Here is a 22,003-nt window from a genome sequence, read left to right as displayed (position 1 = left end):
GTTCATTCTCCAGCCACATTGAGGATAAGAAGACATAATTCAGGAATCTCCAACCACACTGAAGAGAGGCAGCAGGATTAGCCCATTTAGCCTGAGGTAGTGGTAAGAAGCTAGTGGTCAACTACTTTGCCTTTCTGATTTTCAGCTTGAAGTTTGAACTCTGGGTCTTTTATTATCATGTTACACAAGGTTTCTAACAAACCTGGATATAAAAAACATATGAGATATTCCAAAAATAGTACACGCGTTAACTAATTTAATCTTCCCTACTACCGGGAATAAGCACCATTGCCTCTAGAATTAGGAAAAAATAACCGAGCCCAAATGGATGGTGAAACATCAATTAGAATTGAAGCCTACAGTTGTCAACTCTAAACGCCATGCAAATGCAGTGCTTTTTGAAACTCATGAACCTACTATGAAAAGCATATATAGAATTTTTCATGCTGAAATTGATGCACATGTATCTTCTGTAAAAGGCTCTGGAGATCAGAAAACATACCCTAATGCTCTCAGAGTATGCTATCACTTCAGGCATAAGAAGGGGACCTGAATATTTGAACTGGTGCATAACATGTGAGCAGGTTATAAAGAAATTGTATCTCTGTGTTTAAATATTATCATGTAGCAGCCAAATGGGGTTTTTATAAATATTGCTCTCATACAAGGTTACCATTGGCGAAGTTTCAGTTCTCTACTGAGGTTTTATAAAGTTAAATGTACCAGTAGGAACTTATTTATCTCTCATGCAGTGTATCCCAACCTCAGTTTCCCATTTCTCCATTCGTCAAGATGCCCTCCCTACTCCATTTCCCTGAGATCCACCCCTCCTCTGTTTCTCTTCAGAATAAGGTAGGCCCCTCAAGGATATCTACAGAACTCGCAGTAAGCCTTGGAACAAAACCTCGTATCAAGGTTGAATGAGGCAACCCAATAGGATGAAAAGGGTCCCAAGAGCAGGCAAAAGAATCAGAGAAAATGCCACTCGCACTGTTAGGAGTTCCATAAGAACACAAAGGGAATAAGCATAGCATATATACAACTGGGCCCACTATCTCAAGGAATAATTGCCTCATCATTTGAACAAAATTCCCCCATTCAAAATAGAATTATAGTGTGGCTCCCCCACAATAAGCACCATTGCATATCTGCTGTAGATGAATGTCTTTTAAGTTACTAATATAATGTAGGACGTGAAATGATAACAGGATAGCAACAATGCCTTCAGAGGGAGAAGCAGGAAAGAAATGAATAGAAATCAATAACCCATTAACCATTAGAAAATGAAGATTATAAAGGTGGGTGGGTATTCTATCAGATTTATCATAGTTTCTCAAAATCCATAGGGGAGATCTGCTGTAGGCTAACAGTTTATGCAGGCTCGTATAAAAGCACTTTAGAGTCTATGGAGGAAGATTGTCAAAAAATAAATAAATAAATAAATAAATAAATAAATAAATAAATAAATAAGCTGTGCGGGGGGGGGGGGGCCTTAGCTTCAATAACTAGAACAGATAGGAGTCAGTGGTTACTATATTGATGCCAGCTGGAATGACTGCATTTTAAAGAACTTTATATCCCCTTGAGGAATTATTCACAATGTTCAAATTTTAAGTTTATTTTGCCTCACTCAAATATAAAAAGGGCATGGTGAATTTACAGTTAGCATTTGTAAATACTTTGTTACTCAGTAAGTATAATGAACAGGCTCCCAGTTACACTAGTAGAACAAAAGACTTCCCCAAAAAGTCACGATCCAAAGCCACACCTATGTTCCACCCTCCTGACTCAGTGAAGTTGTCAAGTAACTGTCCATTTCTGGTGCTGATTCCCTGCCTCAATCTTATCCAAATTGGATTTATATCTTCAGGGCATTACTATGCCAGTTTAGCTTTTTTAATCACTTTGTCTTTCTTCTACAAAAAAAAATTTTTTTTTGCTGGCATAAATGTTTGATTAGAACCTTTCATATACTGCAATATAAAATGTTCTCTCTCACCCAGAGCTCATGAAATATACATCAAACAAGTCTTTTGTGCAGCATAAAACAAATTTCAAAACTCCTCTTCACATAGAACAGTAACAGTTTTAGACTACTACTAATTCCTATAATGAGCTTCAGATGGTAGTTGTTATAGCCCATGGATGTGTATATGCAAAGTTGGTTTTCAAACAAATCTATTCTGCCAGTCTAGTCAATTCCAAAGAGTAATAACTTATTGTCAACCTTTCCAAAACTTTCCTAACAAACATTTAAATGAGACAATTTTCAATCATTTTACTTGTAAGAATTGGCTAAACACTTCTTTGTATAAGTATTTCCTTAGGTTTTTTCTTTCTTTCTTTTCTTTTCTTTTTTTTTTTTAGAATTTTGATTAAATTCATCCTCCTCCTCCATCATCTCACAGATCCACCCTCCCTCCCTTATTTCACGCCCACACAGCTTTGAATCTTCATCCATTTTGTTAAGTCATTAAGTTCAATTAATGCTACCTACATACCCCTATTTACCCCCAGGTGTGTGGCCATCCTCTGGAGCTTGCTAGACATTCTATAGATCACGCCCTTAAGGAAAGCTAATTCTCCCTTACCTGGATGATATCAATATCAACTATCATGTGTCATTCTTTAAGCTGGGGATGCAATCTAGTACATATGTCACCCCTCTGTATAGGGATTTTGTCTAGTTTGAGTTAGCAACAGTCTTGTTACTACTTTCACAGCTACTGGGAGTGATACATGCAACTGTTATACTGGATCTGGAAAATACTGTTCTTACTTCTCCCTCTTCCACAATGGTTCTTGAGCCATAAGAGGAAAGGGCATAATATAGATGTCCCATTTATGGCTAAGTACCTCATAGTCAGTTATTCTTTGTTCCTTGACAAGTTGTGAGTCTCTGTGTTAATTGCCATCTACTGCAAAAAGATTTCATGATGAGGTTCAAGGGATGCATTGTTCTATGGAAATAAAGGGTCAATTATTGTGCCCTATTTGCAGAGTAACAGGAGCAGATTTCCCAAGTACCTATGACTATTCTATTCACAATAACTAGAAAATGAAAACAATCTAAATATCCAATGGCAGATGGATGGATTTTAAAATATGTTAAGTTTACATAATGTAATATCATTCAGCTTTTAAGGAAAATAAAATGATTAAAATTTCAGGTAAATTCATGGAGCTAGAAATAAACATTCTGAGTGAAGAAACCCAGACCCAGAAAGTCAGATGTCACTTTTCTTTTTTTTTTTCCGTCAGCTTTTAATCATTAGATACTCCTGTTTTGTTTGCAATACCTATAGAGGTCAGGAGGTTAGTAAGGGAGCTTTCAAATGAATAAAGAAAGAGTGCCATGATTCAGAGGGATCTGAGAGAATGGGTGAACAGGAAAAGTTAAATGTGAATGAGAAAGGGAGAGCCAAGTGGAAGAGCAACTAACATTAAACATGTCTGAAAAACATCATATGAAAAACTACTTTTAAAGCCTCCTTAATTATGCATACATATATATAATACATTTATAATTAAGGATATATATATATAGAGAGAGATACACATACATACATACATATATATATATATATATATATATATATTATAAAGAGTTTTAATGAAGCTTCACTATGATGGGGCAACAGTACCCCTTCTAAACACCCTAGGCTAACAAATGAAAGCCCAGGGTCAGGAGTGTGTTCTCTCTGTTAGATTATTTGCCAATGAGACCACTCAATATTACAAGTTATTTACACGGTTTTGGTTATTTACACCCTGAAGAGTGTGAGTATATGTTAGGAAAAGGAAAGGGAACAGATAGTTATGGATGGATGGATGGATGGATGGATGGATGGATGGATGGATGGATGCTTGGAATGAAGGATCAAGTGGTGAAGGGCACATTTATTGGGGGGATACAGGGGAGACAACTAAAACTAAGGGGCATTTGAGGTATAGTATGGAAACCCAATATAGTATCAACTTCCTAAAATATATACATATATGAAGGCAATATAAGTGAAACTCTCAAATAATGAAAAAACAAAGTCCCAAATGGCCATCTCTTCTTACCAAAGCTTCTAGGACCAGTATTGGTTACATCTAATTGAGCTGTTGGCCAAAGGGGCCCCACTAGAATCCTCAAACAACCCAGACTGTTACCAAGAATATAAGTTACTCTCCACGAACTGACAGCAAGCCCCCATTGCTGAAGACAGCACCATGCAAATCATTGAATATGAAGATGTCAATCTGGTCACAATGTTCTCTCGTGCAACTCTGCAATTCTCCAAAAGAGAAATATGAACACTAAGACAACCAAAAATATTTTATCTACCATGATATTCTGCCTGCAAGATATGCTAAGGCAATGGTGGCACAAAGCTTGTGGGAGAAGCCAACCAATATCTGACTTAAGACCCAGTCCATGAGATGGAACCCATGCCTTACACGGCCTGGATGACCAAGAACCTGAGACTAGGTATTCCAGGGATGTAAGAAAAAACCCAATAATACTGATTTAAAATAAAGAAAAATATATAGTGATAAAATGACTCGTAATGATATTGTGCTATACTCATAAATCAGTGCCTTGTCCAGCTATTAGCAGAGAATCTGCCTCCTGAAGTTGACGGGAACAAAAATAGATACCCACAGCCAGACATTATGCAGATTGTGAGAGATCTTGAAATACCTGGGCTGAAATGGGATACCCACATCAAATCCCTCCCCTCAAGGTCACCCTGTGGAAGAAAAGGCAGAAAGAGTGTCAGAGACAGAAGAAATGGAGGACACTAAGAAATAAGGCCTATCACCATGAGCAAAGTTCATATGAACTCCAGAGACTGAAGTCCTGAGTGGATCTGTACCAGGTCCTCTGTGTATATACTATGTCTTCTAGTTTAGTTTGTAATAAGAGTCCTGAGTGTGTGAACAAGTAGAGTTCTGATTCTTGTGAGTTCCTTTGGGCTCTGCCTTCTGTTGGTTTGTCTTGTCCAATTTCAATGTTATAGTTTTTGGGTTTTTTAGTATATTATATATTTTTTAAAAATAAATGAATAAAAGATTAAAAACCTAGCCACTAGAGAAATAGTTAACAACTAAACTGTCTTCTATACCTACTGGGAATGAGAAAATAAATTTTCTACAATTGAGTGACACTGGGTATGTCAACTACTCCAGGACAACCTTCATGTTCAAGTTCAAGGGTAGTTAACCAACAACATATAACAGACTTCTCAGGATTGTGTGTGTGTGTGTGTGTGTGTGTGCGCGCGCGTATGCTTTTATTTGGTTACAGTTCATTCTTCACAGCCCAGATTTATCTAGCACAAAACGTCAATAATGTTGAATTTAAGAAGGTCTGCTTGTCATTCATCCAATAGCTGATGGGACCTTCAACTAAACACTGAGCAGGACTCCTGGAATCCAGTTGCAGAGAGGGAGGAGTGATGAGCAAAGGGGTCAAGACCAGGGTGGAGAAACCCATAGAAACAGCTGACCTGAACAAAGGAGAGCTCATGGACCCCAGTCTGATAACTGGGAAACCAGCGTAGGACTGATACAGATTCCCTGAATGTGGGTGTTAGTCAGGATGACTGGGCAGTCTGTGGGGCAACTGGTAGTGGATCAGTATTTATTCCTGGTATAGGAATGGACTTTGGGAGCCCATTGTACATAGAGGGATACTCTCGCAACGTAGACACATGGAAGAAGGCCTAGGCCCTGCTCCAAATAATATGACAGACTTTAAAGATCTCCCATGGAAGGCCTCACCCTCCCTGGGGAGCAGAAAAGGGATGGGTTGGGGGTTGGGGGGTGCCAAAGGAGGAGGGGAAGGTGAAGGAACTGGGATTGACATTTAAAACAAGCTTGTTGCAAATTTAAATTTTAAAAAATTATCATTAAAAAAAAAAAACAAGGCCTGCTGAATTTCATCACTAGGGTTTCCACTCTAGTTAATTATTTCCTTCACTGTTTTGCTTGCTTTTCATTTTCAATGATGGACACCATAAATGATGCCCCAGAGACTTGAGTCTTCCCATTGCCCACATCATGGGTAATCCATTCAACCATTGATCTACTCTCCTCCCCTTCTGACTTTTCTCCTCTCTCAATTTCCATAACTCTTGTGGAAATTTGTGGGATCATTTTCAAGGTAAAACATGTATAGTTATGTCACTGCCTCATCATCGGTTCTTGGGTAAAACAAAATAAAAAGTTCCTTCCTTGACAAAAAAAAAAAAAAAAAACTTGTGTATTGTGTAATTTAGAGATGTCCCAATTTTAAAAGGAAGTTTCCTGGATCAGATTCAAGAATACTTGGAATCAATACAGACTCTAAAAGTAGATACTTTAAGTAAAAGTTTCATAGACTATGTAGACATTATATCAAACATTTACAAGATCAGTTATAGTTAAATACAGGGATCTCAGTCTCTTTTCACCTTTGAAATTGTCAAATTTCAGTACCATTTAGCCCAAGAATATCAAAAAGTATTCCAAGAACCATAATGAATTTGAAAGGGCTGTATTTGGTGGATCGGGAAGGCTCACTGTGATTCCTGCATGCCTTCCTTTCAATTATCTTAGGAGGTATGTCATTATCTGTGGAAAGTGTCATTGCTCTGATGGGCCCTTTCCAAGCCAGCAGAGAACGGAGGTGACTTTAAATTTTCATTAGCTTCATCATGCCTCACCCTGCTTGTCATCTTGCTTGCCTGCTATTACAGAGCAATTACTTGATGAGCTCTTTGGAGGAAGGAAAAACGCTAAATGATGCTCACTTAATGGCAACTTAAAAATCTGATCTCATTTCAGAGCCCGGGTTTCTGCTACAGAAAACCAGAGAAAGGTGAAGTCACTCCATGTAAATGGAAAGAAACCAGTTGCTATAGGACCAAGCAATGCAAAAATATTCCTAGATGGCAATTTCCCTCAAAAAGATCTCATACATGCTATACCATAGTTCATCCAAATATTCCTTTCATTGATTTCCAGAGGGTATTTAACTACCTCCTAATGTTAAAGTGACAAGATGGTATTTGATGAATATAAATAAAGCATGACTTTAACCTGGCCTTACTTAAAATAGACTTATTTGTGGCATGAATAATAAAAAAAAACCCAGAGAAAGATATTGGGGTTCAAGCTGACAACCAGAAAAGCAAAGCAGCCAGCCAGAAGTTCTTATCTCTCCTGAGGCTGAAATCGAGATCCTGTCTTCCCTGTGACTAGAAATTGAGTCTCCTCTGTCCTCAATGTGGCTGGAGACTAACTCCCCAAATACTAGACCTTGTTCCTATCTTATATACCTCTGTAGTGCTGAGCTCTGTTTCTCTTTTAGACTGATTCACTCTCATTCAGCCCTCCATGGCCTTGAACACACAGAGGTTCATCTGCCTCTGTCTCCTGAGTCCTGGGATTAAAGGTGTGTGCCACCACCACCCAGCTTCTATGGCTAACTAGTGTGGCTAGCTTTGCATTCTGGTCTTCGGTGGCTTTACTAGATCATAAACAATGTATTTCCACACTTATTCTGGTTGGTAATTCCTTGTTTGAAATTCAACATCATCATCACCATCACCATCATAATTATCATTATTATTATAATTTTAAATGTCTCTCTGTTCTTCGTAGAGAATATAAGTCAATGATTTATTATTGAATTCTGTGGACAGGCTAGTATCCTCCGTCTTTCAAATCATAATAAACCAGAACAGATAAACCAAATAATCACAGAAACCAAACAAAACCACACTGCTTAGGTTCAATTCTCAGCAAAATCCATCTAAGCCTTTGCTGTGTGGTTCATCTTGCCCGGAAGACCCAGAATTAAGGCATGCAAGCATGTAGTGAATCATCACCAAAGTGTGCAGACTCTAAGCTGGAGAAGAGAATGAAAAAGGGGACAAGAGACACAAATATGGGTGAGCAGAGAGAACCTGAATTCTCACACCCAAAAAAGAAATTCCACTACAATGTGACGACACAGCCTGTATTCTCCCAATAATTGTACTCAACCAGAGACAAGAAGGACCATTCCACTTGAGATAGAAATTTTTCTGAGACATGGTCTCGTTCTGAACGTTACTTTTTGGAGGCAGTGCTCCAAAACCTCAGTGTTAGTGTAGACTGCTAATTTTACCAAGAGCTCTAGCCAAGCTGGAGGGAAGGAAGTGATTGCACATCTGTTCCAAATACAATGCCAGCTTTCCTTCCTGACGCTGAGTAGTCAGCGAGCAGAGAGTGGGAGTGCTTAAATAGGGTGCCATGCAGAGAAATCAAAGATAGCTGCTTACAAATAAATGCACGTCTTCTCCTATAGCCTCACTTTGTTAGAAAATACATTGAATTACCTGTGATATTCAGCTTTGTTTAAAAACTGTGTTCAGCCTTATGATTCCTTTATATATTTATTTTTGTTTTCATTTGATACAAAATATCATATGTATCTATGGGACAGAGAATCACTTGCTACATATACAATATATAACATAATTGGTGTAATTCCATGTTTTTCAAAAATTTACAATATCTGAGTCATAAAATGACTAGCTCTAGTTATTCTGTGCTACATAGTAAATTACTGGAGACTATGGTTACCTTGTTGTGCAAGAGAACTAATTCTCTCTCCTTGAAATCGATATGCACTTCTATCTGGTGCCAATTTATTTTTATTTCACACTAATTTCAGGAATGTCCATCTGTAATTTATTATCTCCTTTTTTTGTTTGTTTGTTTGTTTGTTTGAGACAGGATTTTTCTGTAGCTCTGGCTATCCTGGAACTTGGTCTGTAGACCAGGCTGGCTTCAAACTCACAGAGACCTGTCTGCCTCCTGAGTGCTGGGATTAAAGGCATGTGCCACCACCACCACACAACTGATTATCTCCTATTTTTATTTGATGATAAATATAAGCATAAGCTGAGTATAAAAGACCAAACACCACCATTGTCATGACTAATTTTTATTGTTAACTTGACAGATCTAGAATTAACAAGGAGCCAAACCTCTGTAACAGTTTGTGAAGGAGATTCTAGATTTAAATGAGAAGGAAAGAATGAGCCTAAATGTGGGCAGTGACATTTCATGGGCTGTGGTACCTGACTGAATAAAAGGAAGGAGCTGGACAGAGTATCATCATTCACTTAACTCTGTTTGCAGAGTGAAGCTACAATGTAGCCTAATGCTCATCTCCCCATCTCTGCCTGCAAGGGTTGTGCCTTCAAACTGTGAGCCAAAATAAGGCATTCCTTCCTTAAATTATATTTACTAGATATTTTGTCACAGCATCAGGAAAGTATGTAAAGCAACTACCACCAAAGCATTCCTGAGAGCCTTGAAGTAAGGACTCTGAATATCTAAAATCCTAATAGGGTTGTTCATTTTTACACATATAACCTAATTTGGCAATCATTGGTTTTATTCTTTAACTTTAAAGTTGTAGTGAGTTGACATCAATATTGTCCCTATGAAGACATTTCAAAATGTTACAGTGCTAATTTGTCATTTAATATTTTTTATTGATATATATCTAATGAAGAAACACATACATATGCATTTCTCAGAAAATGGCCATGTTCCTCCCCCTGTAGAATATTCCAATGCAACATCATTTCTCTATGTTTATTACTATCATAAGTTCTCTTTGTCTTATAGATCAATATACAACACAACTAAATCATTTTGACGAACTTATTTCATGTACCTTTAAAAAATAAAACCCAGTGACACTAATGGTCAAAGCAATGCCTACTGTTATTTAAACTTGCATCACTGATACACATGAGGACAAACATGATAAATGACCATGTAATAAAATCCCTAATAGAAAGCTGTCATATTTTATATGCCTTTGCCTTGATTCAACATGTTTTCCTAGTCTTTTAGAAAAGGAGTGTTTCTTCTTTTTCTTTTACTCACAGACCAAGAGAAAAAGAAGAAAAATCAACAAAATGATATAAATATTATTTCATAAAAGAATGAGTCATCTTCCATGGACAAAGGGTCCATAAGGCACACGTGGAAAGTAGCTTCAGAAATAACGAGATTCCATATCATTCTATTTGACTCCTTTGATACTTGGAAATAGTTCATATCTGTGGGAATCAAATTCAAAGAGATGCACCAACTTAATCGTGATTACTTAGCAAAGGTACTGGTGGTTTAGTGTTAAAAGTACTTACTATTTTTTTCAGAAAACACAGGCTTAGTTCCCAAAAACATACATAGCAGCTCACAACCATCCAGTTCCTGGGAGCCCAGCATTCACTGGAAATGCTTGAATATGAAAGGAAAAAAATATAGACAAGCATATGTGGAGCTGTCTGGAATGGCTAGAAAGTTAAGTGTATATTATAAGGAAAAGAAATGACAGTCAGAGCTAGAAAAATTCACTATAGCCAACCAGCCCTGATTTGCTTACATAAACCATATGAACTTTATGAGTGTGCATTGCGCTGTCCTTGCACTTTAACCGAGGGACAAAATGAAGAGAAAAACAAGAACAGGGAGAAAAGAAACAAGATGGAGGTCAACCACATGGAGTGCAGGCAAGGATAGCAGTTGGGAAGATGCAGCAGTTTGTCAACTTGTGCTGAGAAGAACTTGGATTAGAAGGACAATGGATTGAAATGATCCCTCAAAGAAACTTGGAATAAAGGTATTTTGTCTAGCCTGCACTGCAGGCATTATCTCCTCTCTCATCAGGCAACACTTTGTACCAGAATGCATTTGGTACATTTGAGTATATCAGCATCTATTTGGAAAAGTTGGATTTCTTCAAGATGAGCATATGTCAGCTTCTCGTGAACCCTCTTCAGCGAACATAATATTTGGAACTGATATTTTTCAAAAACATCTATAAACTGGTATAATTATTTACATGTATACTCAAAACATTAAGATACTTGTCTTGAAGAATAATGCTTACTTTTACATATTATGCTAGTTAGGCTTTGGCACAATATTCTACCTGAACAGTAACATCATTATAAGTATAATTTTCACATGGTTAATATCTATGGGCAGCTAACACTATGTAAGGGAGATTACTTCAACAGATGAAACGGCCTCACCCAATCAGTTGAAAAAACTATAAAGGCCTCGGAAACAAAATTATGGTGTCCTGGGAGGAAAAGGAATTCTGCCTTAAGACTGAAGCATCAACTTCTATTAATCCTATGGATTTCATATTTGTCAGCTATGAGCTAATTACTTGAGAATATATCCATATTTTGTGTTTCTGTATATACATGTATGTTTATTTATAAGTTATTTTCTTTGAAAGAAAGTACAAGAGTGGAATGGCTGTTCAAATGGATAAGTCACTTACAAAGACTAAAGGGGAAATGGGCTAATATAGGGAGAAACAATAACTTTATTTCCAAATAGGTTAAATTGCAGATATACAGAAAAATCCAGCATAGGTACAGAGAAAGCAAATGAAAATATAAGGCTTACATTCATAAGGGAACTTATTGGTCAAAATATATGACTCAACAATACTGTAGTTTCTCTCTCCTATAAAACACATATTGTAGTAAGGCCGAAATTTATACACTGTAGCAAATATATATACGAGCTATCTAGCTGTAGTTATGATCCAGACATAACTTACCTTCAAACTTATTCCAACTGAAATACAAATTTTCCCTCGTAAAGACAACCCCCCAGTGTCTACACAACTAAATCAATTTCTTCTTAGGTTAACATCATCTCAAGGCAGAGGTGAAATCTACTATCAGGGTTCCAATAATTCTTCAACCTGAGACAGTATAGACAAAGGGGGAAAATTAGGATAGAGCAAAAGAGCATCTGTTTTTTGCTCTCCAGGAGTTGCCCTCCAGCTATCCCTGAGGTTCACAGAGACACCGTAAGACATCATTGACTATCATTAGCTTTTGTTGCTGACATGTGATCTAGACCTGCTTAGGACAGATTGAGAGCCAGATATATCTAGAATGGGATATGAGCTAAGTCACTGCATAGTTGCAGGGTTTTGCTCTGGCTTCACTTTACACATCTTTATGATTTCTTCTTAAATTCTAGAATAAGAAGAAAGAAAACAGTTGATTCACAGAAGGTCATTATCCATGACCTTTGAAACAAAAGCTTTATCTTATGACAATCTTTTCATGCATTGGACAATTCTTCCTTCTTCAGAAAATCATGTCATGATTTCCCACTCCCCTGGAAGGTGGCACAAACTCCCCAACAACAATGTTCTACTGAAACACCAGAGACAAAGTAACTATGGACTGAACCCTTTGAAACTCCATGTAGTCTCTGAATGATTCAAGATGCCTTTTTTTGAAATTCAATAGATTTCTGCACTCTGAACTTGAATTTCTTGGGGGAAGATGCCAAATTGCATGTGAAAAATCTATTGAACATGGATGAAAATAGGAAACTAGAGAAATTGTTAGAGGAACAAAACTAACAAGCTTGATTCTTCTTCCTTTGAAGAGTTTCCAGGCTAATGGATTGGAAAAAAAATTCTGAGAATTACACAAGGGCCTTCCATGAAGGAGAATTAAGCACGCTAGCACTTCATGCCCCCCCCATAAAGAATTTAAATTCATCAACTGTTATTGCATGGAACTTACCTTGGTGAGGGAATTTCCAACAGAGGCCTGCATATGGAAGCCAGAATGAAGAGTTTCAAAATATAACTAAGAAGAAAGTGAACCAAGTAAGTGTAATTTACTAGATTAACATTTGTTGAAGAAGTAGAGATTTTCAGGGAGAGACAAGTTCAAAGAAAGGGTGTGTTGTTTGAAGTATTTGAAGCCTTTAAAAATATGGCAGGCTTGAACTTATTGGTAGTTCAGGAATAAGCCCGTTTTTCTGGATATCTAGAAGCATCCATAACATGTAAATAGAGGACAGTGGAAATAAAGTGCAGTAATATGCAGTTCATAGTGTAAAGGGGGAAAAGGAAAATATGGCTTACCAATTTGGGAGATGCCTGTAATTTCAACATTTGTGAGTCTGAGACAGGAGAGTTAAGACTTTGAAGTCACCCTGGGCTATGGTATGGGGATCAGAGGAAGCCCTGAGTGCATGTGTGTTGTTGATATGGACAGAACCTCAGACTATGGAAGTGGCAAAGCCTTCTTGGATCAGGCTCAGAATGGATCTTCCTTTGGTCCAAGTCTTTCTTTAGTTTACAAATGATTGACCAGTTTGTGCCAAAACTACCAACTGCAGCTTCTTCCTCCTGGATTGTTGACAGACTGAGAGCACTCATTTAAAGAAACCTTGCACCAAGATAAAATAACCCCTCCCTATCTCCACTGTGCAGAGGTTCTCAGGTGCAGAGGTAGTTAATCCAATGAATGCATATAGCCCACCTGATGGCAGTTTTTTTGTGCCTGTGTCTGTCCTTTCTTCATTCCCTTACCACTCCTAGTCAGATCAAGGTGCCAAGCTTTGACGACACTGTGTGATGGAGAAGCCCAAACAAAGCTACAGAGAAAGTGGCTGTATCAACAGAAGTAATGTTTCAAGTCATTTGCATGTGTGGCATTTCTCTGCTTGGTTCTTCCAGACTCTTCTAGATTCTTCTAGTGCTTCGAAGAATAGTGCTTATGCTCAGACCAAACTGGAGAGACAGCAGAAACAAATTGAACACATAACTTCCTGACAAGACTATGACAATGCATTCATTGAAAGGTAAATGTGGTAGAAACCATCCACAAATGTAATAGATTCATTGGAACCACATAGATAATTTGTGCTAAAGCAGATGCCTTCAGAACTTTATCTGAGAATTTACTTCGTGAATATGTGGAACACTATAACTTCAATCCCCCTTGCCTGAAATAATATCTCTAGGAATTTATTCTAATAATCAAGTATATTTTCCTTATGTTATATAATGAGAAAGAAAGCTTAAAAACAAATGTCAAAAATAGGAGAATTATATAAGTATTACAAATAATTCCCACATGCTGGTCATTTTTATATAATAGGTAGGTAAGAAAATTATCATCACCTACCTGATGGAAACTGTGTGCTGTAAAACTTTATAAAATGTGTTTTTTCTTTGAAGATAAACAATATTCTAGACAATAGCTCTTAAAAACTTGGTATATATATATGTACATATAAATTACTTAGTATTTGTTTATCACTTTCGTTTTCTTTTGAGACAGCATCTTGATGTGTACCTTAGACTGTTCTCCAAGACAAAATTCTGCCTCTGCCTCCCTAGTGCTAGTATTGAAAGCATGTACCACACACACACACACACACACACACACACACACACACACACACACAAACTTCAAAGGCAGTTTAAAATGTGAGATGGTAGAAGAACAGAAAATTTGGCTGAGACATTGAGTTACAGAGGGATATGATAAAAATTCAGGAGGGAGGGAGAAGCTAAGTGTGTGCCTTCTCTGCATGTGAGGTGGGTAGCGGGATGGAGGCTGAGTTGATGAGGAAGCCATAGACAGAGGGCAGGAATACCTCCATAATGTGGGATCCTGAATGAATACACTAGTTATTTCCTGAATTCTAGGTAAGGCCAGGAAAAAGCAAAGGACAATTTCACAAAAAGGAAAGTTGGAATTTCTTCAGCAGATGTAGGTTAAAAGGCTAATATTGTATATTCCCAATTTGCCCAAAGCAGAACAAAATCTGCTAATCCTGGGATCTATTTCAATCATACTTAGACATGACCAAAAATACCAATAAAGCTCATTACCAGCATCTTGAAATTTTAGTTTTATAGTCTCATATTTATTGAGTTTCATAGATGGCAGAGACATGCCTTCCATAAGAGATGTGGCCCTGCCATAACAAAACAATAGACATAAAACTTATGTGTCACAAACCAGAGCTAAGTAAGTCACAAAACATCCACAAAGCTAGATTTGGACACGGAAGGGACAGCTGAATTTGCTGCTTTGCCATAAGATCACTTAGCAATGAGTTAAACTTGAGCTTTACATCAGAGGAAGCATAATACAGAGCTAAGATGTCCAGGAAGGAAACATGGAGGCCTCTGAAAGCTGGCACTCTACAATCCCACCTACAGGGAGACATAAATACTCGTGTACACACTGCCTACCTCAGCATTAGGTGCTTATGACAAAGAAATACGCTGAATTTGAGCAAAAACAGCTCCAAAGGACAAAGAACAGGAATTTGAGACCATGTCAGCTGATCACTTTCCATTCTTTGTGGAAGTTCAGGATGTTCTTGATTTCCACCCCGGCTTCAGTTGCCATCCCCAGCACCAACTGCAGTGGGTATGAGAAATTCCTAGGGTGGTCCAAACAGACACCAGTAATGATAGTCGCCATGCTGCTGGGATCCAATATTCCTGGCCTGGATGAATCCAGCAGACTTTTGCAGAACTCAAGAATATTATAGAGGTCCCAGGCATCAGAGTCTGGTCTAGTCATTCTGGGCCTCACCAACCTCTTGGACACAAAGGACTGGCAGAGAATGTACTGGTTCCTTCTCTTTAACTCGTCTTCCAGGAAAGTGATGGCTGCCAAGGCTCTGCGATCTTCCCATTTTAGGTTGTACAGGGTGTCAACCACGATCTTGGGTATGATAAGAAAGAATTTAGCACTGGTGGCTAGTTTCTGTATGATGGAAAGATGCTCACAGAGGGCCCCAGGGTCAGGAAACAGGTAAGGGGTCAATACTGACTGAGTCCGGGGACCATGGAGGGTCTTTTCCAACAGTGCCACTTCACGCTGAAGCCAAAGCTGGACTATGTCTTTGGAAAACCTGATTCGAGAGATTGTCCTTGGAACCTGCTGAGGTGGATTTTCTGACCTTTCAAGGGTACTGCTCACAAAGACACCCAGCTTCGAATCAAAGCTCAAGAAACGTCCCGGGAGTCTACTAGCAAAGTGACCAAAACTTCTGAAGAAACAGATACGGACAATAACTTCCTCCCGTTTGGTCAGTGGAGGCAGATCCTGCCCTGAGCCTGCCCTATCCTGGGACACTTGAGGAGGAGGCTGGTGGAACAGGGCAATGTCCTCAGGGAGCTGAAGGTACTTGGGAGTGTGTGGCCATTGACAGCTCTGCAGCAAGTCCTGGAGATGGTGTGATAGGCCAAGGCCTGGATGCTGAAGTTCTCCCACTGAGGGCAACAGGTTAAGCAGCACACAGAGGTGGTCCCACAAGCTAAATACACTCCTCCAATGTGACACGAGCAGGCTGTGGTTGCTGCGGAGCCAGCCCAGGATCACCTTGATGGTAGGTAATAGTCCCTCTGCAGAAAGAATGTCCAGTTTCCACTGAGTGGTCTGGAGGTTGCTGTTCTGGGCAATGGAGGGCCTCTGCTTCCAAGAGGGACCCATGAAGAACTCTGTGTCAGGAAGGCTGCTCATCTCTCCCTCAGTGTACAAAGAACTGTTGGCTTCAGGGTGTGGCTCTGACTGAGGTGTCAGAACATTATGACTAAAGACAGAAGCCAGGGGCAAGCCATGTTTTCCTTGGAGTTTTTGGCCCAAAGGAGCTGGCAGGCTGGAAGATAGAGTTGTTTTCAAGAGATCAAGGAGACTGTCGGGAGGTACATATGCCTTCAGTTTGTTTCTAGGGTAAGCAACTTTAGGTATGGATGTACCTCCACTTTTCTGTATTGCATCTGAACTCAAGGAGCCACTCCCTTCATCATCCGTCGTATCAGAGTGGGATGCTTCACTGCTTGTGTCTGATTGGATCTGGGAACTTAAGGAGGAGTTCTCCTCTTCCTCTGTCTCATCTGAGTCACAGTAGGAATGAAAACCGCCCTCGCTCTCCCTAGAAATACCAAACCAGCAGTGGCTTTTCTGAGAGTTGCTGTTCTGGAGCCCAGGAGATGGTAAATCTTGATGTTGTTTTCCAGGCTCTCTCTCCCAGCATCCATTACCGGAAGAAGCGTCTTCTGGAGTTAGCTTCCTCCTCTGCAGCTCAGCCTGGATCCGCGTGTTCACATGTTGTACCAGATGAGAGAAAAGAGTCAAGGTGAAAATAACAGCTGGTTTCTGCTGCTTTGCGCCTGATTTCCTTAGGCTGTGCACATTCATGAGGCAAAGAACCACCATGTGGAAGATGAGGATGTCTGGGAGAAACAGATACCCTTTAGGAGGCTTATCTTCTGTGGAAGCCTGGCATGGGCCTGATGGCTGTGGCCTATAGGAAAGACAGAGACGAAAATCTTCAAGAACAAGTTGGCACAGGGCTATTAGCCTCGCAGCTTTGAATTTCCTCTTAGGCTGCAAGAGGCTCTGAAGGTAGAGGAAGCTAACCAGAAGCCGTTTGTTGTCCCAACACTGCCTCTGGCTGTGAGAGAGTTTCCGACCCTGGTACCTCTTCAGACGGCTGTACCTCTCTCCTGCATGGTCATAGAGCCGTTTGAGGTTCCAAGCTGCCCCTTTGAAAGGCACTTCCGAGTAGAGGCAGCGCTGATAGAAATACGTGGCTTCAAGGTCATAGTACTTACTCCCCATGAGAGCTCCCAGTTGGTTGAAAGGCATCCCCATATGTGGGGCCACTGACAAGGCCCTGTAATAGCATCTCTCTGCCAAGTTCTTGGTGGTTAGGTCTAGGAACTCATGCTGAAAACGGAACAAGTCTCCCAGGTAGAGCAGGCAGCGATGGCACGCCATGCGGGCCCAGGAGGCCTCTTCTGCGGATGTGGGTCCCACTTTCTTATAGCCAATCAAGTGGATGGCACTGTGAGGCCAGTCTATGTAGCTCTGTAAGTTCAGTTCATAGTGGTACTGAAGGAACAGAAAGAGATGCTCATAAAACTTGAGGCCAGCCTTCAGGTGAGCCTGCAGGGGCTCTCCCCAGTGTTGGAAAGTGTCCACTTGTTTCTTGTTGGTCTTCATGAGCATCATGACCACGTCAGAGTACATTTTTCTCCATAAGAGCTCTTCAGCTTTCCTACCAAAACCCACCGGATGCAGGAACATAAGTTTAATACAGGCTTGTTGAACCGTCTCTCTGAGAGCCAGGATGTGCGGCTTGAACACCTCTCTGTGGGCATTTCCTTTCTGAAGGAAAAAATCGAGTCGCTGAGCTGCCAAGCAAACCTCCTGGTAGAGGACTCTGCCCTTCGGGGTATCTTCCTGGTTTCCCTCCATGAGGCTGGGTTGTGTGTGAGCGATGCTAACAGTGTTTCCTGGGAAAAGATTAAAACTGTTAGTGTTCACCCACAAAGGCTAAAAATAATGCCAACAAGAACAATGATCTTGAAGGGGATACTTTTATTCTCTCACTCATAAAAAACGTTTGCTTTCATGTTCTTCACTTAGCAACCCTGTTCGTAAGTGTATTTCCTTGGAAGTCATTCCTATCAGCAGTCAAACCTACATGAATTAGGGTTCCTTTCCAAATATATCTCTAGTAAAGGAAATGCAGGAGTACATACATTGAAATTAACATAAACAATGTAAAATTAATGAATTGCTCATGTTCAGTCACACATAGAGGAAACAGGGTTTAAGAAAGTAAAATTATATATATTTAGAGAGAATTAAGGGTTACTTGAAAAACATCAGTAGAATACAAAATAATATGACTATATTTTCCAAATCTAATAAATAACATGGGCATGTAAGATATATTGACAAGTTCGCCCCTCCCTAAGATCTATAATACTTTAACAGACATTCTGTTGAGACTCCTTGATTTATGTAGTTTAAAAATATTACCTTTTAATTACTGGTATAGAGGAAAAATTAGTACTTATAAGCATACATTCAAAATCTAAAGCTGTGTGGACTAGGCTGATGATGCACACCTGTGGTCCCAGCTTCCCTGGAGCCTAAGGTATACGTATGTGAATCAACCCTGGCCAGCCTGGCTAGCTCAGCAAAGCCCTGACTTATTAAAAACTAACAAAGCGTACTGGGTACACAGCTCCACTCTCACCTATTATGTGCAAGGCCCTACATCCAATCCCAAAATATATAGAAAGTATCGAACTAAACAGTGTTTTAACTGAGCCCTGAATAGCCTTGGATGTCAAGTAACCTGGGCTGATTGACACATGCACTATCCTATCTGCATGGAAGGATAAAGCCAGAGCAGCACATGGAAGGTTTTTGTGTCTCTGACTGCAATGGGAAAGTCTGAAAGGAAAGAGAGATATGGACAGAATGAGAGAAAATGATTTTTCAGAGAAGCAATGAAGAGGCCAGAAATTGAACCAGCAGCACCACAGCCTGCCAAATGCCCAGAGCAACACATCTCACACTGGGCAGGAAAATAAGGGCTCATTGGGTTTCTCCACTCTGAGCTGACTGAAAGAAGGGAGGGGATAAAACCTACCACATAAATACCTAGAGAAGACAAACCTATAACCATCAATAGATTAACAGCCCTCCCTGTCCCATCTCTGTACCTTCCTTCTTCCCTCCCCAACCCGCACAATTTGTAGAAGAGGAAATTATCTTATCAAACTATAAGAAAGGAGAACACTTTTAGGGCTTCTTCAAGAATTTACCTAAATAAACCCCTCTGTTAGGAAAATAGAGAAGCCATGGATAAAATGCCAACTCACAGCAATGAAAGAATATTTTCTAGACACAATGGCATCTCGGTTTAGGAAAATTGTACTTCAATGTGTTCAGAGAAGGTAGAAAACTCATCAGCTTTCATCTAATTTCTCAGTTTTAAAAAAAACTGAAAAAAATACACTTTTTCTGCGAAAGTCTGCAAACAACAGTGTAACAAGGTGGCTGTGGATCAATGCAGCCCGGGATTTTCTCATCTGTATGGTACATATATACTGCAGTGCTCTACACATAATGGTAGAATGCATGCAGCTAAACTATACTTTCTCCCAAATATTTCCAAACCAAATAATTACTGAGAATCACTCATCTTGCCTGAGTGGGAGTGAGGCCGACCTCGCTCCTGCACTGCAGAGCTCTCACACTGATAGTTACATCTGAGCCTTACTTTCTTGCAGAACCTCTCTCCTCTTTTGCAAACTTTAGGGAAAGTTTCCCAGCAAGCTTACTAACAGGAGGGGATTGGACACAGATGTTCCTACTGAAGCCATGGGCAATGCTCATCCCCCAAAGCTGATGTCTCCTGATCTAAAGCTCATGAAATCCTAGGGTCTTCATTATAAAATGGATAAAATTAAACTCCTTCATTGAAATGAATCTAAAGGAGACTCTAATCCCCCACCTTTGAGCTCACCAGTAAGCTGAACTCCTACAGTGTATGTCTGTGCAGCCTTCTGGCTCCCGGGGCCTGAATTTCAGCCATAAGGTTTCAATGCTTTTTAGATACAGTACCTAGGCCCCCAATTATCTTTGCTTAATTGGCACAGGCTGGGTTCACAAGAGATCTGACTCAGGGTGCTTACTTGGGTAGGCAGGGCAGGCTCAGAAATGACCCACACAACAGAAAAACAGCAGGACAGACACAAAACAGAAGGGAAGCTGAGGCAAGGTGACTAAGAGACTGAGGCTAGCCTGATCTACATATATAGTGGCTTCTAAGGTGGGCTACATGGTGTGAACTTGCCTTAGAGAATCAATTACACTTACATAAACCAAAAATGAAAAAATACAAAATTAAATTTTGTAAAACATTTTATTTATACCAGCATGGTAACTTACATTTGTATCCCTAGTACTTGGAAGGTAGGCAGGAATATCAGGAAATTAATACTATACAGCTAGTTCAAGGACAGCCTGTGTGACATTGAGACATTGTTGAGAAGGAAGAAAGGAAAGAAAGGAAAGAAGGAACGAAGGAAGGAAGGAAAAAATAAAGAAAGAAAAGAAGGGGGAGGGAGGAGCCAAGTACTACTATTTATAATAAATATGCAATGAACTGAAACAATTGTGAAAAGATTTAACAGAAGTATAAATTTATACCCTAAAAGTTATAAAACATTTTGAGATGAATTAAAGAATTAAATGAGTGAAAAGCAACTCAAAATTACTAATCATAAGGTTTAATATTATAAGAGGGCAAGAATCTCCAAATTGATATAAAGATTCAGCCCAACCCCTATCAAAATCCTTGCTAATATTTCTGTGAGAATTCTAAAGCATATACTTCCATGAAAGGGTATCTAAGTAAGATTAGGGATACAGCTCAATGGTTAAGCACTTGCCTGGCATGGCAAACGCAGAGCTTGATCTCTGATACCTACTCCCCACCCCTCAAGATAAAGAAGAGTAGGAGAAATTGGTGGGCTTTCAATTACTATTTCGAAACTTGCAACAAAGCTACAGTAATTAATGGGAGAGAAGGCAGAAAATGAATACTTATATTTAAAATCCATTTATTTCAACAAGAATGTCAGATAAGTCATTGAGGAACCATCGTTTCAAAAAACTGATGCTGGAATAACTGGATATCCACTTCCACAAGAATGGGCTAGATCTCATTCCTTAGATCCTACACAGAAAGAACCAAAATGGGTCACAGACTCACTGTAAGAACTGAAACTTTAAAACTATGTGAATAAAGTTGAGGAGAAAATATGTCATGTTGAGTTAAGCAAAGTTTTCTTTGAAGTGACAACAAATAATCAGACAATACCCAATTCTGCCATTGATGCTTCCATGACACTAAAAGGCCCACTTACTGTCCTAAGGGAAGAACATTGATTGTCGCTTTAATAGATTAAAATTAGTCACTGTCCAGTGTTCCGGATTTCAGCATGGCTGCATGAAGTGTGAATCTGACGTAGGGATGTCTGAATGTTCTGAAAGCATCAGAGAAGCTATTCTGATCATTTGAAAATACCATTCTCTAGCATTACAGAATCACAGAAAACATCCTGGACCCAGGCCATAGAAATCACTCATCAGGGAAAAGCAATTGAACACAAGTTGAGAAGCCTAACTTTGATCCCCAAGATTCACTAAAGTTGGGAAGAAGGAACTGATGTGACAGAGCTGTCCTCTATCCCTCACAAATGCATTGTGGCACAGGCATATCCCCACACACATATCGTACACATATACACATGTGTAATGATGATAAATAAATGAAATTTAAAAGAATAATATGC

General features: G+C 39.4%; 1 protein-coding gene across 1 annotated transcript; it reads right to left on the bottom strand.

Annotated features, from left to right (window-relative positions):
* Nucleotides 1–15,092: 15,092 nt before the first annotated feature.
* On the bottom strand, nucleotides 15,093–18,143 carry LOC127235343 (nonsense-mediated mRNA decay factor SMG5). The gene has a single exon (XM_051202591.1). The coding sequence runs from the start codon at nucleotides 18,099–18,101 to the stop codon at nucleotides 15,168–15,170; it is 2,934 nt and encodes a 977-aa protein (XP_051058548.1). The 5' UTR covers nucleotides 18,102–18,143; the 3' UTR covers nucleotides 15,093–15,167.
* Nucleotides 18,144–22,003: the final 3,860 nt, after the last annotated feature.

The sequence above is a fragment of the Phodopus roborovskii genome, unplaced genomic scaffold (assembly GCF_943737965.1).
Source record: "Phodopus roborovskii unplaced genomic scaffold, PHOROB, whole genome shotgun sequence".
NCBI classification, from domain to species: domain Eukaryota; kingdom Metazoa; phylum Chordata; class Mammalia; order Rodentia; family Cricetidae; genus Phodopus; species Phodopus roborovskii.
Note: the sequence above shows the minus strand (reverse complement) of the source record. Positions and strands in the feature narration are given on the sequence as shown.

What these genes read in the sequence shown, in the direction of transcription:
- LOC127235343 (XM_051202591.1), bottom strand. Translation starts at nt 18,101, where the DNA reads ATGGAGGGAAACCAGGAAGATACCCCGAAGGGCAGAGTCCTCTACCAG.